The sequence below is a fragment of the Lepidochelys olivacea genome (assembly GCF_965140295.1).
Source record: "Lepidochelys olivacea isolate rLepOli2 genome assembly, chromosome: 17".
Classification (NCBI taxonomy): Eukaryota; Metazoa; Chordata; order Testudines; family Cheloniidae; genus Lepidochelys; species Lepidochelys olivacea.
The window spans coordinates 7019575-7039662 of record NC_140427.1 but is presented as its reverse complement, the minus strand read 5'-3'; the positions used below and the strand labels follow the sequence as shown (position 1 = coordinate 7039662).

Sequence of the window (20088 nt, the reverse complement as noted above, 5' to 3'; positions counted from 1 at the left end):
AGTTCTATTTCCCTACCTCACTGGGCGAGTGAGGATTAAGTAATAGACTCTGCTTTGTGTTAAACATAACTGTCTTCCTTTTCAAACTATATATATATACATACATTCACACTCTTTATTGTTAGGAGTTGAAACCTCATATCTTTGCTGTGGCTGAACAGACCTACAGAAATGTTGAAAGCCAGATTGAACCGATAAACCAGTCTATAATTGTTAGTGGTGAAAGTGGTGCTGGAAAGGTAAGCATAGGATGTTTTTTTGTTTTTGTTTGTTTGTTTGTTTTGCCTCCCCTTTTTAATCAGGCCACTGTTCTGACATTGTTAGCATGTTCTGAGACTTTAATGTGGTACAAAGCATTTCAGCTAGCTCTCTAATTTGAAGAAGGAAGAGAGAAACACAATGCAATTGGTACAAAATACAGCAGCCAACTGTAAGCCATTATAGTATGGGGGAAGACAGATGGGAGGGGAATGCACTCTGGTTAAATTCAAATGTGCCATGCTCAGTAAAACTGCTCTCTGGACCCTATTTGTAGTTCTTAATAGAGTAAAATTCCTGTTGAGATCAAGGTAAGGATAGCTGAGTTTGGCCCTTTGTTAGGACTTGACACGTGGGGCTTACGCTAAATTGTATCAACACATCCACAAGATTTGAGGAGTTCAGCTTCTAACTCTGACCCTGATTCAACAGTCCATCCCTGCTCAGCAAAGCACTTAAGCAAAGCTGTATGTGAACTATAGCTGTCAATTCTGGCTATAGTTTCTGAATAGCTGTACCTTCATTTTTCTTACAAGAACCTAGTCCAGTAAGGCACGTAAGCTTGTTTCATGCATTTGAAAAAAAAATCACTTTCCTCAACATAATAACTAGGTGCACAATGTTGTTTTCTCATAGCCAAAGCTCTTGTCAGACTTGCATCTAATTAATAATGTGAGAGCAGACAAAGGCTTATTGTCAAGATTCTCTTTTTAGACTTGGACTTCCCGATGTCTTATGAAATTTTATGCTACTGTTGCTGCATCATCTACCTCTCCTAAAGGCAATGAAACAGTTGAGAGGATAGAGAAGAGAGTGCTGGACTCCAACCCTGTTATGGAAGCTTTCGGTAAAGCCCTTTTTTATGTCAATAGTAAGGAGAAACAAAACCATGACTACATTGTCAGTTTGTGCGTTTTTAATTTTTATTCAAACCTTCACTATTCCCCATTATTACTCTTTTAAAAAATCACCTCTGAAATACTCAAGCAGCATGCAAATCATCCTATATATTTGTGTGTCCCTAGAAGAAGACTAAAACAAGCTCTGGTTTTTTTGGTTCCCCATTATTGGAGAATAATTATGCTTTGTGTCCCCCCGCTCCTGGTGACTTCACAGGAAATGCATGTACTCTTCGGAATAACAACAGTAGCCGTTTTGGAAAATATATCCAGCTTCAATTAAACAGGTATTAATTATTATGTAAAATGCTCAAGCTGTGTGGTGGTTTTTTGTTGTGTTGTTGTTTTTTTGACATTCACAACTTTCTCTTCTTGCAAACGTGTGTCTCGAGTCTTCCACAGAACATGGAATGGAGTGTTTTTTGTAACATACCTTGGTATATTGGGATGAATTAATGTTTCCTGGATTTACCAAGTACGTTGTCAACACTGAAAGGACATCTATCTTGCAAAGATAGCTTTTCAGTCCAGAAGACTGTACCTATGGACTACTCTGCACTTGCATGGCTAATCTATTAAAGATACTATGATAGAGTTCTTAAATTAAGTAAAGACACCAGAAGCTTAAAACAGCATTAAAAGATATGGGGCACCTTGCATGCTGTGTGACAACGGGCTATCCATAAGACTTCTGTTTTTAAGGGCATATACTAACATGTTTGTTGTTTCTCTAGATCACAACATCTGACTAGCGCTTCCATCCAAACATTTCTATTGGAGAAAACCAGAGTTGCTTATCAGGCCCCGCGTGAAAGAAACTTTCATATTTTTTATCAGGTTTGTACTCGATTAATTTATCTAGGTATTTCTAAAGTACATTAGTGATAGAACCATTAGATCTGGCAGAAGATCTGCTTGCAACTTCCTGTTTAGAACAGTTCAGTTTTTTACTCATGGTTTAATTCAGTTTTCTGGACCTTGTGTTATCATCCCATTAAGTATGTTCCCAGTTTGCTAATCATCACTCTGCCATTTATGTTTCGTACAATATTAGGATTCAGTAGTCTTCTTTTTTTGTTGCAAGATCACAAAAGGTGCCACAAAGGATGAAAGACTGGAATGGAACCTGCCTGAGGGTGCCAATTTCTTCTGGCTGCCAAATTCTGAAAGAACACTGGAAGGTAAGATTTAAAGTTGACAACTGAGACGGTTGTATGTAGAATATTAATGGCCCATAGGAGTATGGTCTTAAGGAAGAAAAATCACTCTATAGAGACTTAGGGCTCTGGTACATTGGATTTATGTTCCATTTTCACAAAGCCACCTGCCTGACTTTGACTCTGTTCAGATTTCACTTTACACTGTTAAGAATTTGTACTTGGCATTTCTCTGAGGCTAAGTTTACAAAGCTCGTGTGATACCTGGCTGCTTCAACAACTTGCTGCCTAACCTCTGGGGCCCACAAAGGTTCAGTATTAAGTCACTCAGTGGCAGTAGTATAATTAATAGTATGACTTCTGCTCCTTTGGTTTGGCAAAGCAGATGGTCTTGTGCTTGCAGCTGGTACTTTCAAAGGGGTGCCCCACCACCTTAGGCTCTGAAAATTTCAGCTGACCTGTCTACACTGCTGTTTTGGAGGGATGAGAGTGGTGTTGGGTGGCTTGTTTATGTGTTTGTTTTTTTTAACAACACCCGTTTGGCTTTCCAGAGGACTGCTTTGAGGTGACCAGAGAGGCAATGTTTCACTTGGGCATTGACCGCTCCACACAGAACAATATTTTTAAGGTCAGATAAAAACACTCTGCAATATCTGTAAACTCATCTTTGAAACTAAGGATCTTGGTATGCATTTGGTTGTTTGGTGTGTGATCGGTCTTAGTACCAAATTCTGCAGTCCTTGCCTTACCAGGCAAATCTCCTACTGATTTCTTAGGCAAAGTTCCCATTAGTAAGGACTGCAGGGTTTGACTTGTTAGCAGCAAATCCTAAGCCTGAGTGAGAATCCTGGGTAAGGAATCCTACCCTGCCTCCCCAAGACTGTGGAACCTGTTTGGCTATTGTTGCAGTAGTCCCCACAACTTCTGCGTTTCTGTCTGTGGGTGCGGAAAATGGCTCTCCTCTGGCATTCCCCAAGATCTTTTTGACGATCCTGCCCACTCCTGGCATCTGTTCAGCTGCATTCAGAGCCCTTGCTAGCAGCAGAGCAGGGTGGTGGGACGATCGGGAGGATGTGCTTCTAATGCTTCATTTCAGCAGTTGACTGTATTTGTTCAACGTAATTTGTAGACAGATGTTAAACTAATAGTAGTTCTGGTTAGGATATCCTATCTAAAGTGTAAATGTTAACTTCCAATGGCTCAATTCTGCTCTCACTGAAATAAATGGTAGAATTTTCATTTACTTGAATAGTGCAGGATCAGGCACTAAATTAGTGGCTTAAAAAAATATAAGCAGCGTCTTTCAAATGATTTCTGGCTTGCATATTTGCGCAAATGTTTCCGCTGCTGTGCTGTTTTTCTGAGGTATTTGGAACCCAGATGCCTCTAAAAATGATAGGTGAATCTGAACTCCAGAATTCAAATGACTGTTTATGTTGCAGATATTAGCAGGACTTCTACACCTTGGTAACATTCAGTTCTCTGATTCAGTGGATGAATCCCAGCCTTGTGAACCAGAAGATAATGCCAAAGGTGAGGCCCCAAACATGCATAGTTTTAGTGTTTAGTTTCCTATTGGGTAACTACTATTGAAAGATAATGGCACCAGAAAGACCTAATGATGTCAGAAGTACATAATCTCATATACTGTATTCTTCCTTTCATTAGGAGACCAAAGTGGGGAGAGGAATGACAAGAACTGTCAGTTAATTGTACCCTCTCCATTATTCCTTTTATCTGTTTTTATAAAACATCAGAATGCTGCACAAATGCTAATGTAATCGTCCCACCCCAGTGAGAGATCCCGGTCTTTCAGATCAGGGGAACTGAGTGATTTGCACAAAGGCACAGAGTGAGTTGTTGGAAGAATCATGATCCTTGTTCTTAGTCGTATACTTACACCACATGGCCCCTGGAGGCAAAGAGACCTAGACTGGAGGTTTTATATATATCTATGTGCTTAAATATTCAGGCTGTAATTCCATTTTGAGATTCCAATCTGAGCAAGTCTGTCAAATTGCAGCCTTAGATACTTTACAAGGGAGAACATATATTAAGCTGCTTTCCTTCTATCCAAAGATCATCTCTATGACCTAAATTTAAATGGCCCCAGTTTTCCATGGAACTAACAGTGGCTTAATCAGGAAGGCTTCATATTTCTGTTTCACAAGTTCTGACAAATTCCAGTGGCTTTAATTTGGGCCCAATAATTTCTAGTACACTTCAGCTGCTTTTTTGAGTTAGCACGGTCTTAAGTAGTTTACATTTTCTGCATACGTTGGACTAGGAAATCTTGACTCCTCCTACTGTGACAGGGTTAAGTTCTCTAATGATCATAGAATATCAGGGTTGGAAGGGACCCCAGAAGGTCATCTAGTCCAACCCCCTGCTCAAAGCAGGACCAATTCCCAGTTAAATCATCCCAGCCAGGGCTTTGTCAAGCCTGACCTTAAAAACCTCTAAGGAAGGAGATTCTACCACCTCCCTAGGTAACGCATTCCAGTGTTTCACCACCCTCTTAGTGAAAAAGTTTTTCCTAATCTCCAATCTAAACCTCCCCCACTGCAACTTGAGACCATTACTCCTCGTTCTGTCATCTGCTACCATTGAGAACAGTCTAGAGCCATCCTCTTTGGAACCCCCTTTCAGGTAGTTGAAAGCAGCTATCAAATCCCCCCTCATTCTTCTCTTCTGCAGGCTAAACAATCCCAGCTCCCTCAGCCTCTCCTCATAACTCATGTGTTCCAGACCCCTAATCATTTTTGTTGCCCTTCGCTGGACTCTCTCTCCAATTTATCCACATCCTTCTTGAAGTGTGGGGCCCAAAACTGGACACAGTACTCCAGATGAGGCCTCACCAATGTCGAATAGAGGGGAACGATCACGTCCCTCGATCTGCTCGCTATGCCCCTACTTATACATCCCAAAATGCCATTCGCCTTCTTGGCAACAAGGGCACACTGCTGACTCATATCCAGCTTCTCGTCCACTGTCACCCCTAGGTCCTTTTCCGCAGAACTGCTGCCTAGCCATTCGATCCCTAGTCTGTAGCTGTGCATTGGGTTCTTCCGTCCTAAGTGCAGGACCCTGCACTTATCCTTATTGAACCTCATCAGATTCCTTTTGGCCCAATCCTCCAATTTGTCTAGGTCCTTCTGTATCCTATCCCTCCCCTCCAGCGTATCTACCACTCCTCCCAGTTTAGTATCATCCGCAAATTTGCTGAGAGTGCAATCCACACCATCCTCCAGATCATTTATGAAGATATTGAACCAAACCGGCCCCAGGACCGACCCTTGGGGCACTCCACTTGATACCGGCTGCCAACTAGACATGGAGCCATTGATCACTACCCGTTGAGCCTGACAATCTAGCCAGCTTTCTACCCACCTTATAGTGCATTCATCCAGCCCATACTTCCTTAACTTGCTGACAAGAATACTGTGGGAGACTGTGTCAAAAGCTTTGCTAAAGTCAAGAAACAATACATCCACTGCTTTCCCTTCATCCACAGAACCAGTAATCTCATCATAAAAGGCGATTAGATTAGTCAGGCATGACCTTCCCTTGGTGAATCCATGCTGGCTGTTCCTGATCACTTTCCTCTCATGCAAGTGCTTCAGGATTGATTCTTTGAGGACCTGCTCCATGATTTTTCCAGGGACTGAGGTGAGGCTGACTGGTCTGTAGTTCCCAGGATCCTCCTTCTTCCCTTTTTTAAAGATTGGCACTACATTAGCCTTTTTCCAGTCATCCGGGACTTCCCCGGTTCGCCACGAGTTTTCAAAGATAATGGCCAATGGCTCTGCAATCACAGCCGCCAATTCCTTCAGCACTCTCGGATGCAACTCGTCCGGCCCCATGGACTTGTGCACGTCCAGCTTTTCTAAATAGTCCCTAACCACCTCTATCTCCACAGAGGGCTGGCCATCTCTTCCCCATTTTGTGATGCCCAGCGCAGCAGTCTGGGAGCTGACCTTGTTAGTGAAAACAGAGGCAAAAAAAGCATTGAGTACATTAGCTTTTTCCACATCCTCTGTCACTAGGTTGCCTCCCTCATTCAGTAAGGGGCCCACACATTCCTTGGCTTTCTTCTTGTTGCCAACATACCTGAAGAAACCCTTCTTGTTACTCTTGACATCTCTGGCTAGCTGCAGCTCCAGGTGCGATTTGGCCCTCCTGATATCATTCCTACATGCCCGAGCAATATTTTTATACTCTTCCCTGGTCATATGTCCAACCTTCCACTTCTTGTAAGCTTCTTTTTTATGTTTAAGATCCGCTAGGATTTCACCATTAAGCCAAGCTGGTCGCCTGCCATATTTACTATTCTTTCGACTCATCGGGATGGTTTGTCCCTGTAACCTCAACAGGGATTCCTTGAAATACAGCCAGCTCTCCTGGACTCCTTTCCCCTTCAAGTTAGTCCCCCAGGGGATCCTGGCCATTCGTTCCCTGAGGGAGTCGAAGTCTGCTTTCCTGAACTATGCCAGATACGTTTCTTATTTTCCTAGCAATAACTGTTTGTATACTACCCTTCGTGGATTTAGAGACCTCTTTGGGCAGTGCATGCTGGGGCTTATGTGAGATGACAAAGTAAACAGGCAAGGGTATATTTTAAGAGATGTGACCTAATTTCGGGTGGCCAGTTTTAGACACTGAAGATATGTCCACACTATATTTTAAGCCCAGGTTTCAAACTTTGGATGCTAGGTTTGAGCCTGTCTGTCTACACACAAATCGTGCTAACCCAGGGTCCCAAGACCCCTTGGGCTTCAAGCCCTATTGCTTTGCAGTGTAGATTCAGCACTACTGGACTCATGTTCTGGGAGTCCATCAAAAGTGTCCCACAATCCCACAGGCCAATCCTTTGTCCTCTGGACAGTCAAGTTTGGACAGTCACGTTTTCCCACACTGCACCATGAACAAAAAGCTAGAGCAGCCACATTTTGGGTGGGCATTAGGAAGTCCTGGAATATGAGTGATTGGACTGTGGGTCCACATCATGCAGTGTAGATGCTTGAGCTCCAAGTTGGGACTCAAGGTTCAACAATTCCTAACCTGGGGCTAAAAATAAGTGTAGATGCTCAAGCCCTAAGTTAACAAACCCAGGGTCTGCTGACTCAAGTTCTAACCCTGGGCTTTCATTGCAGTGTAGACATAGCCCTACAGGTGTGTGTTTTTTAAACAGTCATTGTTGAGCACCTGCAACTCGGGTAAAATTAGTGGGCATTCAAAATGAGAGGCTAGTCTTACAACATTCTGTCTTAAAAGTAAAAGAGCATATTCCATGAAGTCAGAAGCTTCAGTGTGGGCTATCCAAAGGCCACTTTTTAATATATATTAAATTTCTGGAAGGTGCTTAGGTTTTAAGAAACAGATTATATTCCTATGATACTTTTTTGGCTGTTTTGAATAAGGTTTTGTGAAGACAACTGCAGACTTGCTAAAAGTATCTGTAGAGGAGCTACTGGAAACACTAAGAATTCGAACTATAACTGCTGGAAAACAGCAACAAGTCTTCAAGAAGCCATGCTCCAGATTAGAATGTGAAACAAGAAGGGACTGCCTGGCTAAAGTTATCTATGCTAAGTAAGTTCCATCAGCAATGTTGCCCTGACTGTCTATACAAGGTTTAGTTGAAGTGTCAACGTGACCAACAGGGTTTTATCCTAGTCCAGTCAGTCATTTCTACTATATTCCTCTGCAGCCTATGTAGCATGACTACATGTACTTGTCCTTGGAAAGCTTGCCATGTGATGTCTGTTCAAGAACATTTCTAATCGGTTAAGTTTTATCTTCTACATGTTTGAACATTTGAGGATTTTTTAGCATTTTCAACTTTCTAATAGCTTCATGTATATAAACATTTTAAAAAAGCATAATATGGCAGCACTTTCCAAACTCTTGTTTTATAGCACTGGCTTTTTCAGTTTCAGCTGTGAAATTGCATTAAGACAACTGAAAAACAACTACTCTTCCCCTCTCTCTTGCAAATACAGCAATTGCTTACATGGATGTTATGCAATTACAAATGGGAAGGAGAAGTGGTCTGTGCAATCACTAGTGGGATTTAAATACATTAAAAATGTGGCTTATATTATGAAAAAGCTTAGGAATCCTGAGCCAGTGCTCCTCACTGTAGATATTTGACTTATGTTTTGAAAGCGGGAAGTTTGCTTATTGCACGAGTCACTGTTGTTGTTTAGATGCAGCACTAGAGATATATCTCCAAGTTAAAATAGTTTGAATACATGGGTCAGTGCTATGAAAAATTTTTTCTTCTCATCAACTTCCATGATAGCCCTATGTGATTCTGCCTTCTGATAAACATTAGAGAAACAAATGTGCATATTCTCTCTCCCTCCCTCTCCTCCCCACTTCGAGACCCTGATCCTACAATAAGTTCTGCATAGATAAGGGGCTTAGCACGTACCTCATTGTATGACTAGGGCCTTGGATTGTAAGCTTTTTGTGGGAATTGGTCTTGTATTTGTGCAGCTCCCAGCACAATGGGGCCACACTGCTGGTGCTACTTCAGTCGAAGATAAAAAACATGGTATAGGTGATTTTAAAATAAAGAAAACCGTTTCTTGAATGACAGGTTTCAGAGTAGCAGCCGTGTTAGTCTGTGTTCACAAAAAGAACAGGAGGACTTGTGGCACCTTAGAGACTAACCAATTTATTTAAAAGTGCCACAAGTCCTCCTTTTCTTTTTGTGTTTCTTGAAGAAACTCTAGATCAAATTCTGCCTTCACATTCTGACTTCCCTTTGATTTGAGTGAGACAACGTGATGTAAAGTAAGGCAGAATAAGGCCTTGTGTCCTTAACTGAATCAAGCCCTTAAGGGTTTAGGTCCACAGGAGTTTTTTAGGTGCCATTTTCAAAAGGGCCATAGGCTCCTAAGTCAATTAGTCGTTACAGTGCTGAGCAGAGCAATACCTAAATACGTGTACTAATCTGCTAAACTCCCACCAAACTCCATGAGACTAGAGGGAGTAAAGGGAACAAACACGGTAAAATAGGGTCTTGACCTTGTGTTCCCATATTACAGTATAGTCTTCTGCTCTTCAAAACTTATTAGACACAATTAAGTGAATTAGTGGCAGGGGTGTGTGGGCTCTTCATTTGTTTGAGGAGGTCTCTTAACTTTATTCAAATAGTCATGGCCTACCACTGACTTCATAAAAATTAGTTTAGCTGCCAAGATAAAGTGGGAAGCTATAAAATATTGGGGCATTGGCAGTAACAGTTGGAGTCAGAAAAAAATCACTGGAAAACATAAATCAACTGATCACTTACCCTGTAAATATAAATCTTTTCAGCTAATCAGGGTTCTGTTATTTACAGATTATTTGACTGGCTGGTTTTAGTGATAAATGGAAGCATCTATGCAGATTCTCTTGTGTGGACCAACTTTATAGGTATGGTTTCTAGTCCCTTTTTAATTCAAGAGTAGAAAGTAAATCTGTAGACCCAAACACACTAGATCTGATAGAAAATAAATATTTTCCCATATTTCTCCAGGTTTGTTAGACGTTTATGGTTTTGAATCTTTTCCTGAAAACAACTTGGAACAGCTCTGTATTAACTATGCCAATGAGAAACTGCAACAGCACTTTGTAGCACACTATCTGAAGGCACAACAGGTACTGTCCCTCCACAAGATGTCTAACACAAGGCCATTTTATTTATTCCTACGTCACTATACTGCTAAATTCCTGATTACAAGACTGATTTTGGTTTTTTAACCTAAAACTCTATTTTATGGCCTGATTATGCAATTTTTACTCTGTCTCAGAAATAATGGGCATTGCACAGGTCGGTCAGGATTACTTAGGGTATGTCTACACTACGGAATAAGGTCGAATTTATAGAAGTCGGTTTTTTAGAAATCGGTTTTATATATTCGAGTGTGTTTTCCCCCCCCCCCCCACCCGGAGTGCTCGGCGGAGTGCTTCCACAGTACCGAGGCTAGAGTCGACTTCCGGAGCGTTGCACTGAGGGTAGATATCCCACAGTTCCCGCAATCTCCGCTGCCCATTGGAATTCTGGGTTGAGATCCCAATGCCTGATGGGGCTAAAACATTGTCGCGGGTGGTTCTGGGTACATATCGTCAGGCCCCCCCCTTCCATCCCTCCCTCCCTCCGTGAAAGCAAGGGCAGACAATCGTTTCGCGCCTTTTTTCCTGAATTACCTGTGCAGACGCCATACCACGGCAAGCATGGAGCCCGCTCAGGTAACCGTCACCGTATGTCTCCTGGGTGCTGGCAGACGCGGTATGGCATTGCTACACAGTAGCAGCAATCCATTGCCTTCTGGCAGCAGACGGTGCAATACGACTGGTAGCCGTCCTCGTCGTGTCCGAGGTGCTCCTGGCCACGTTGGCTGGGAGCGCCTGGGCAGACATGGGCGCAGGGACTAAATTTGGCCATTCTCTTTAGTCCTGCAGTCAGGCCTATTGAACCGTCTTATGGTGAGCAGGCAGGCAATATGGATTGCTAGCAGTCATACTGTACCATCTTCTGCCGGGCAGGCAAGAGATGAGGATGGCTAGCCATTCTCCTGTACCATCTTCTGCCGGGCAGGCAAGAGATGAGGATGGCTAGCACTCCTTCTGCACCGTCTGCTGCCAGCCAAAGATCTAAAAGATAGATGGAGTGGATCAAAACAAGAAATAGACCAGATTTGTTTTGTACTCATTTGCTTCCCCCGCTCCGCTGTCTAGGGGACTCGTTCCTCTAGGTCACACTGCAATCACTCACAGAGAAGGTGCAGCGAGGTAAATCTAGCCATGTATCAATCAGAGGCCAGGCTAACCTCCTTGTTCCAATAAGAACAATAACTTAGGTGCACCATTTCTTATTGGAACCCTCCATGAAGTCCTGCCTGAAATACTCCTTGATGTAAAGCCACCCCCTTTGTTGATTTTAGCTCCCTGAAGCCAACCCTGTAAGCCGTGTCCTCAGTCAGCCCTCCCTGCATCAGAGCAACGGCAAACAATTGTGCATCTGAGTTGAGAGTGCTGTCCAGAGTGGTCACAATGGAGCACTCTGGGATAGCTCCTGGAGGCCAGTACCGTTGAATTGTGTCCACAGTACCCCAAATTCAAGCCAGCAAGGTCGATTTAAGCACTAATCCACTTGTCGGGGTGGAGTAAGGAAATCTATTTTAAGAGCCCTTTAAGTCGAAATAAAGGGCTTCATCATATGGATGGGTGCAGGTTTACATCGATTTAATGCTGCTAAATTCGACCTAAAGTCCTAGAGTAGACCAGGGCGTACTTGACCAAGGATTGTCGTATGGGGCCCTTGCAGGGAGGGGGACCATCTGTGGAGGAAATAAAACGTGTATCCATGTACATATTAAAAAGCTGTCACCGAGGGTCCGGTGACATTGGGAATTGCTGAAATGTTCAGAGCTCATCCAGGGGGCATATTGGTGCTGCTGAATTTATTGGGCATCTCTTAAGGTACGTGGAGTCTGAAAAGCGATTTCCTCAGAAATTGCAGCCCCAGCACCCCTTTCCTGTTAGGAACAAAGGAGTTAAACCCATGGCTCTGTAATGGTCTTGTGGGCAGTTCCTGAGGGCCGAAATTCATCCCTGGGCAGAGAGCTCATGTGGGGCCCTGTAATAAGGGCTTAAATGATACCTAATGCTTTGCGTGGGCCCTCTGCCTTGGCAGTACTCCTCATAAACCAAGTTGCCACTCCCTTGTCCCTACACTTACTGTCTGCCCTGTGTTATGAGTGGGGAAATAGCCCTGGGAAAGGACGAGCAGTATTTCCTACTCTGCATTTCAACCACTAGAAAAGAAGGGCTTGAGTTAATTTAGAACCATACAAACATTTATGAAAATACTTTGCACTTTGCGAAGCTGTTTTTGCAACCACTGGCTAGATCACAAGAAACAAACAAATTCATTGCTAATTAGATCTTGATGCATCTGAATATAAATTTCAGACCTATAAACCTTCAGACTGTAAGTGTTTAAATTTGCCAAGTTGTACAGTGTCTAGCACAACGGGGGCCCAACCCTCACTGGGGCTTGTGGCTGCTACTGTAACATACTTGTTGCATTCTCGCCCTTTATTACTCATATATCCCCATTATGCTTTTTGCCCTTTCAAGTGAGCTGAAGGATACAACGCTATCTAGTATTTGTGGCAGTGAGGAGATAGCATAGTAGTGCAAAAGTGGCCCCGAGTGTAAGTTATCCAGAAATTCACGATCTTGTACGCTTGTGTGTTCCACTGACTTTTTTTCTTAAACTGCTCTCCTGGGATGACACTGTACAACTTGCCAGCACACAAGGGGTTAACCATCTGTACAGATGGAAACCAGGTTTTGCGCATGTGCGCAAATGACTTTCCCCTTCTGACTGAAACAAAATCATAATCTCCATTTACAGAGCCATTTTATGCCAGCTGCAAGTCACTGCTTGACTTCTTGCCCTTCTTGATATGGCTGCATGCCAAAGAGTTTACGTTCCATTCGTGAGTCTGCCTAAGCAAGTTTAACTTGCCACACACTTTTAAAGTTAACAAAAATGAGAACTCGTTCTGCTTTATCACTTGTCTGTTTTGTTTTGTAAGAATGCTGAACTCTGCATCACAACTGCAGTACTCAAATCAATTACATTGATTTTTAACTGCAATACAATCCTTTTCCTTTTGGATCTAATTTAGTTTTCAAACACAGAACTGTTAGTGGGTGGGTGTGTGAGCTCTTGCTTAGGGCTTAATTCTGCCCTAAAGGTGACCATGTGGGACACCCTTTCCCTTTAAGGGAACCCTGAAGGGGCATCTGAGTCACAACTTGGCTTTAACCTTGTGTGATTTGCTCTATAAAGCATCTCTGCAGTTTTATGAAAAGCTGCACAATTCCCACCTATCCCCTACAGATGGCCCTGTGGGGTTCTGGTACTAGGTATTAGGCAAAGATTTTAGAGCTCTTATGTGAGAAAAAACTTCCAAACATTTGTAGTTCAGAAAATGATGTTTAAGGGTATGAACTGACTTGTTCTTTAAAAAGCCAACATGAAACAACTGTATGTCGAGTGACAAAAGCCCTATGTGAAATACTGGGGCCCTGAGGAGAACATTCTCCCCATTTCTCTTGTATTAGGAAGAATATGCAGCAGAGGGTCTAGAGTGGTCTTTCATAAACTATCAGGATAACCAGAGCTGTCTAGATTTGATAGAAGGAAACCCTGTCAGCATCTTTTCTTTGCTGAATGAGGTAAGTTTGAGCTGAACTGATAATTCTGTCTCGCCTGCTTTTCTTCCTTTCCTCAACTGTCTCCGAAAATGACCAAAGAAAACCAGTCTGATAGCAGGTATACAGTGTGTACATTCTATTTAGCACGAAACCTGCCAGCAGTGAGCTTCATAGTAGATTCACTTAAAGGCGAAAGAGCCAACCGTTCCCATAATACTATATGGGAGCTTCTTTTCCCCACATCCCTCCCCCAGTCTTGCAGGGTATCCCAGGCACTCCATTGATGTCAAACATAGAACCCCAATGACTGGGTCACTTTTTTTTTAAAGTACTTTAACATTAAAGGACTTGGAATACCAAATACAACATCGACCTTAAGGCATTTTACTTGTCTAAGTATACTAATGCCTGAAAGATTTTATTTGTTGTGCAGGTAAAGTTTGCCTATATCAAATAGGACATGCTGCAATTCTACCTTTTGTTTTCATTACACAGGAGTGTCGTCTGAACAGGTCCTCTAATGTCGGCCAGTTCCAAACCCGAATTGAGAACGCTTTGTCTCATAACGGGTGCATAAGCCGGGACAAGTTTAGTAAGAAGCCAAACTTTGTTGTTTTCCATTATGCTGGCAAAGTCTGTTACCAAGTGGAAGGTATGGTGGAGAAAAACAGGGTATGTATTTTAAAAATAAAAATAAGCACATGGCTCATGAAAGAAGCTAGCCTTAAAATAGTGTTTAACTGCTGTTTAACATGGTGCATGCATCCACTACTAGTAGATGACTGTTTTGGCCATGTGAAAGGGGTTGATCATCTCAGTCCAGTTCCTAGTGAACAATCACCAGGACAGGTAGCACCTTTGGTAGCAGGCTCAGAGGCCCAAGGATTAAGGGAGCCATGCAGACTCCATGACCTCTCGCCCCTAAAGATGTTCTCTCCAGGGTTTGGTCATATTGCTGGGGCAGCGTAGAGGCGTTTGCACTACTGTTGCATATTGTGACTAGCGGACATCAGCTTCCAAAACTGTCGTCGTGCATTTAATTATGAATATTAAATTCAGATTTTAAACTTCCACATGATCAAGGAAACAGCAGCATGGACTTACCTTTGGCCGTTTACTAATATCACATGGAAACTTAAAACTTAGCGTCTTTCTGCACCATGCCTACCAGGAAGTTAATGAGGTAATCTGTGAACACAAGAATCTATTTTATATTATGTCATTTCTGATACGGCAAGTCACCTTTTTTTGCAAGGAACTTTTAAGAAATGGTATCGTGATGCAGTGAATATCATCTCTTATTCAGCATAGGAAAGTGTTTTAATGTCCATTATGAGGACTACCTGATGATTAGTTAACTAGCCCTAGGGCAGCTTAACTTAAACTAAACTCCATGAGTGCTTTAGTCTTCTCACTGTGCCATCCCTCCATAAGAAAACGCTAGTAACAGACACCATTTTTAGTAAATATGGTCTAACTCTCAGCATTTTCCTGTATTTGTGAATTCATATTCAATACATGGGGTCAGATCTGAAATGGTCTCTAAACCATTGCTTTTGTTGTGTAATAAAATTCTGATACAGCCTATTTACTAACCTTATTGATGCCAAATGTGATGACTATTTAGTTACATCTTTAAGGGTGCCTTATGTATCCAAGTAACTCCACCAAATTCTAGTGACGTGTATTTGCTGATATAGGACCCAGTTCCACTGGAGTTACTCCAGCTTCTGAAGAATTCCCAAGACTGCTTGCTTCAGAAGTTCTTTCCCATGACAGAAAAGAGCCAAAATGATACCAAAACCCAGAACAGAGCAGCAGCAGTTACAGTGGTCTCCAAGTTCAAGGTTTGTTTTGTTTGAGTGATGCTACTTACATACTATATCCTTCTGCCTGATTTCTGCTGCTGTCTTCAAGTAACTTATGGTAAAATCCTTCCATTTATTTCCTGACTCTGTGCCAAATAATGTTTTGATACACTGGTATAAAACTCCACTGTTGAGTAGAGAGCCTCTGTATTTAAACAAGTAGAAGTTGGAGTCTGTTGTACTTCCTTTGTGCTTTTTAACCCATCTTGTGGCTGTATGTCAAACCGATACCTCCGTCTCTGGACTTGCTACAACCCCAGGCAGAGAGCAATCAATCCACGTACGAACATTGAATTACCCCCAAAATAAAAAAGTGCCAGAAGCTATCTTTAAAGGAATACTGATCATTTGTTCTAGCTGTCCTAAAAAAAAAACCAAACCAGCTGTGCTTATTCTGCTGAAATTAAGCAGTTCTGCTCTTGTGGGCCTGTGAACACTGCCATGAATAAACATCAGGATTTTTTAAAAACATAATTATTGATTAGCCAAACTACTCTGGAAAAACAAAAGGGACTCAATATGGCATGGCCATTAATAATTGCTATGTTTGTTTCTATAGGGTTCACTTGAACGTCTGATGCGGATCTTGCAAAGCACTACACCTCATTACATCAGATGCATCAAGCCTAATGCTGATTGCAAGGCAATGACCTTTGAAAAAGAGGAGGTAACTCTACAAAGAATTTTCCTCAGAGTCCATGTCTTTCCATTGGTTTCATACTGAGCTTTGCATCAGGCCCTGTATGATATGGATTGTAAAGCACTTTTCTTAGCAAATAACTTGAAAGTTTCATTTGAGACAAGGGAACTTACCAGAGGTATCATAGATGATACTTAAACTTCTCCAAACTAGGGTGAATCTTCAGTGAGGATCTCTTCACTGCAGCTTCATTGATAAATACTGTGTATGTGAAACCTCAGTTTCTCTTAGATGATGCTGTTCAGTACAAGTTTGGATTTAGTGGTTTGGGGGGCTTGGAGCTCACTCAACCTAGCTCTGAGTCAAGACACATCTTAATGGCACAGTCTATTTTAGAATACACACCTTTAAGCTGTGCCTACTCCTAGTTTCTATAGAAGGAGGTCTGCCAACTCAGATGAGAACAGCTGAAATGCATGCTGAGTGGGAGGTTCTTTGGGAGCTGAGCAATTGTAGCTAAACTTGGAGAGTTTCAGCTGGTGTATCAAAAGCTCTGTTGAATGGAGCTACGCTGATGCTTATATCTACAAAGGATCTATCTTGATGGTCCTTTATTGACATTCAAAACAAGAATCTGGTTGGAAAATTCAGGATAAGTTTCCTGCCATTTGTGGTGAGGCACATAGGTGGCAAATCCTCAGTACAAATTGCAGGTAAAAGTTTAGCTTGGGGTTGGAGCAAAACAACCTACTTCACAAAGTAAAGGAACTTCTGCCACTAGTGAATGAGCTGAATGTGTGAGGGGGTGGAAATCGGACACCTAACGAAATTAAGTTTCAAGACTTCTGGCAAACTGTCTGGGATAGGACAGTCCTGTCTAACTCTCTGCTCAGAGTTAAATGTAATGTATCATTTGTTTTAACACACTCACGCTACAGTACTTAAGCTAAACTCCCACTGTAGTAAGTGGGAGATGAGCTCCATAACTTTGCCATCTTTCAAAGAATCAACAGATTTGAGAGATTGAACAGGTGAATGTTAATTGCTCTTGGAAACTTTTTGAATAGAAAGGTTCAAGTCTTTTGAAAAACTTGTAGGTTATCAAAGGTAGTTTGCACTGATAGAAACCCTGGTAAACAATACCTAAACAGAATGAAAGTGTTTACATTCATGCTATAGGTTCTCAGTCAGCTTGAGGCATGTGGCATAGTAGAAACTATCAGCATCAGTGCAGCTGGATTTCCTATTAGGTAAGTCCTAATGAATTTTAAGTTTCTTGTGTTTACTTTACTTTATCTTCAGAATATAGCTGCTTAGTCTTCATAAGACAGATTTGTCTAGTGTAACTCCACTGGCTTCCACAGAGTTTGACCAGGGACAATTTCATCCCTCTCTACATATTTATATTACAACGTAATTGTTGAGTACTTGTTATTATAGAGATTGAGTGGACAGATAAGCTCTTACCTGATTAGCCAAATGTAAATTGGCAGGAAACCTACATATTCTGCTGTATGGCTTATTTAGACAAATGCACCTTGGTGAAGAATTTCAAAATAGTGTAGAGAATTTTAGATGCATATTCCGCTTATTTAAACAGAAGAGGCCTAAATTCCCCACCTTCCTTTTTAAAATCTCCATGCTGAAAGGAAACAGCCCTATGACCTGTTGGCTTAAGAAATATGGGTATAAGATTTGTCACCTATGTCCATTTCTCCACCCCCACATCAGTGTAACAGTTCATTATGCTGCCACTAGATCAGGTCAGCCTTTGTACATGACAATTTTGAAATCTGCCAGTGGCACAGACAAGTCACTTAATTATTCTGTTCTTAGTAAGGAATTTTGTATTCTGAGACTGAGATTTGGAGAACCAACCGGGGATTTAGCAACACAATTCCCACTCATTTTTAGTTAGCTAATGTCTAAATCCATTAGCTTTTGGTGGAGATTTTTGAAAACCAGCTATCATGAGTGCTGTCTCTGGATTTTTCTCATAGAAACAGTGGGTTTTTAAAGCCATCTGAGCAATTCTTTTGCAGGGTTGTCCTGTATTTAAGAGCCAAGACTTAACACAGCAGAATAGCTTTGTGATGCAGTAAGTCGCAGTGATAGCTAGCTTGCCTCCAGTAGTAAAACTCTGTGGGTTTAACCAACTAAAAATGGAATAATCCTGTTTAAACCAGGGCATGGAATATCTGCTGTTGCAGTGTAGAATTTCCTAAACAAAAACTAAGTCTATACCTGTGTGCAATGGAACCTTGCTCATCCTTTCCTTTAATAATCCACACCAAAAATTAGTTTGTTTTTTTTCATTAAAAGATCATTTTTAAGCATTTGAGCCATACTGTAAATGGTACTCATGTAGGATTGATTTTCATTTTGGCTGTCAGGGTCTCCTTCCAAAGTTTTACTGAGCGTTATAAAGTGCTGGGAAAATCACCTACATCCAATACAATGCCAGATGAAAATGGTTTCTCTCCCGCTAAGAAGAAAAGAGGTAGGTTTTATTCATTTCACTCAGCTCACTGTAGTATACAGAATTTCTTGATATTGCATAAATCAAATACAGCTACTGTATTATCACATGTTCAGTTTTGGGGAAGTACCTCATTTTTGAGCTTTCATAGTATTTTTACATTCTAGTCATTTAATTTAATTTCCATACAATCTGGCATTTAAGGCAGGTTTTTAAAACTGTTTAACTAAAATTACTTCCATGCTAAACCCTCCATCTTTGTGCAGATAGCTGTATTCTCATCTGGAGTAGAATACGATTTTTCAAATGATCCTGTTTTTTCTTTTGTGAATATTTTTATGTTTTTTGCATTAGATAAGTAAACTGAAGAATTTTAGTGTTTCTTTTTGTTTGCTTACGGTCCTTTCTCTGTTTCATGTATCTGTTGCCAAATATACAATTGGCCTCTAGCTTTACTGGATTCTGCTGCTGCTATTATACTGCTTCTTCTACCTTTCGCAAACTTCTCTGTGCGAGTCTGTATTTCAGAGCAACAATTGAGGATGCACTGTAAAAAGTAATCCTATTCACAAGGTAATACATATGCTGTGAATTCCTGAAAGAGGGGCTATTAGGAGACATACCAGCTCATTCATTGTTAAATTTGGCATGGAAAGTATCTGCAACGTGCACCATATTAATCCATTTTTTAACCTTAATCTAATTAAGTTTGTACATCTAACTTTTAACATAAAAAAGGAAGCCCGGTAAGCTAGGAAACATTGGTCATTGGTGCAAGAGGTTCTAACTCGCTGAGTCTCCTTGTATCTGGGAAAATAACGATTGCTTAGCTTTGGTTAGTTATATGCAGTAAAGTATAAGCAGATAACTATTTTGTCTGTGGCTCGCCATTACAAATTTACTGGACACTGGCCTGGGAAATGCCTTCTCCTGACTAGCTACTTTCCCTCTTTATTGTAGTAGGTAACAGGTTGAGGATGAAGAGGAGGAAACTATTTCCTGTTGAATAAGCAATACGGCTATTGGTTCCCAGTGGTGGCCAATGGAAGCACTGCTCATCCCCAGGTGTTCTGTTGGCAAGAAAAGCAAAACTTCAGCATTCAGCCTAAATGTATTGCTTATTCCAACTCTTCCATTTCCTAAAGAGAAATAAGTATTGCAATGAACAAGCAGAAACGCATGCATTGTTAGGGGTGGAAAGATGCAGGGATTTCCAGCTTCCTATATTTGACATTCAGAATCACCAGGCAGCACTATTTTATACTCGGAAAGAGATATGTAGTAGTTCTAGCCTGAATTGTCTATCCTCCAGTCTTCCTTCTTCCAAAAGAAAAATTACCATGTGAAACCTTTTCTCAACCAATTTCCCCTCATTCTCGTGCTCACTCTGCTGTCCATTCTTTATTTTTTGGCAATTTCCTAATAATGTGACTAGAACTGTGTCCATCCTATCTCAAAAGTGGCCAGAATAATCCCTCATTCATTGACAGAATCATCTCCTATTTAGGTATCTCAAATGTTTCCCTTTTAAAACTACAATCTAAAGCACTGTGGTGAAGTCCTG

General features: G+C 41.4%; 1 protein-coding gene across 1 annotated transcript in view; it reads left to right on the top strand.

The window, feature by feature from the left end:
* Nucleotides 1-20088, top strand: part of MYO19 (myosin XIX) — a 32128-nt gene that overhangs the window by 7536 nt on the left and 4504 nt on the right. Inside the window, exons 5-20 of the mRNA XM_084651128.1 lie at nt 126-239; nt 973-1105; nt 1375-1444; nt 1892-1994; nt 2242-2338; nt 2866-2942; nt 3757-3847; nt 7735-7906; nt 9666-9739; nt 9843-9964; nt 13445-13558; nt 14033-14209; nt 15238-15384; nt 15965-16072; nt 17225-17295; nt 18439-18545. Coding sequence (XP_084507254.1) covers nt 126-239; nt 973-1105; nt 1375-1444; nt 1892-1994; nt 2242-2338; nt 2866-2942; nt 3757-3847; nt 7735-7906; nt 9666-9739; nt 9843-9964; nt 13445-13558; nt 14033-14209; nt 15238-15384; nt 15965-16072; nt 17225-17295; nt 18439-18545 — 1777 coding nt within the window. The remainder of the gene's footprint in view (nt 1-125; nt 240-972; nt 1106-1374; nt 1445-1891; nt 1995-2241; nt 2339-2865; nt 2943-3756; nt 3848-7734; nt 7907-9665; nt 9740-9842; nt 9965-13444; nt 13559-14032; nt 14210-15237; nt 15385-15964; nt 16073-17224; nt 17296-18438; nt 18546-20088) is intronic.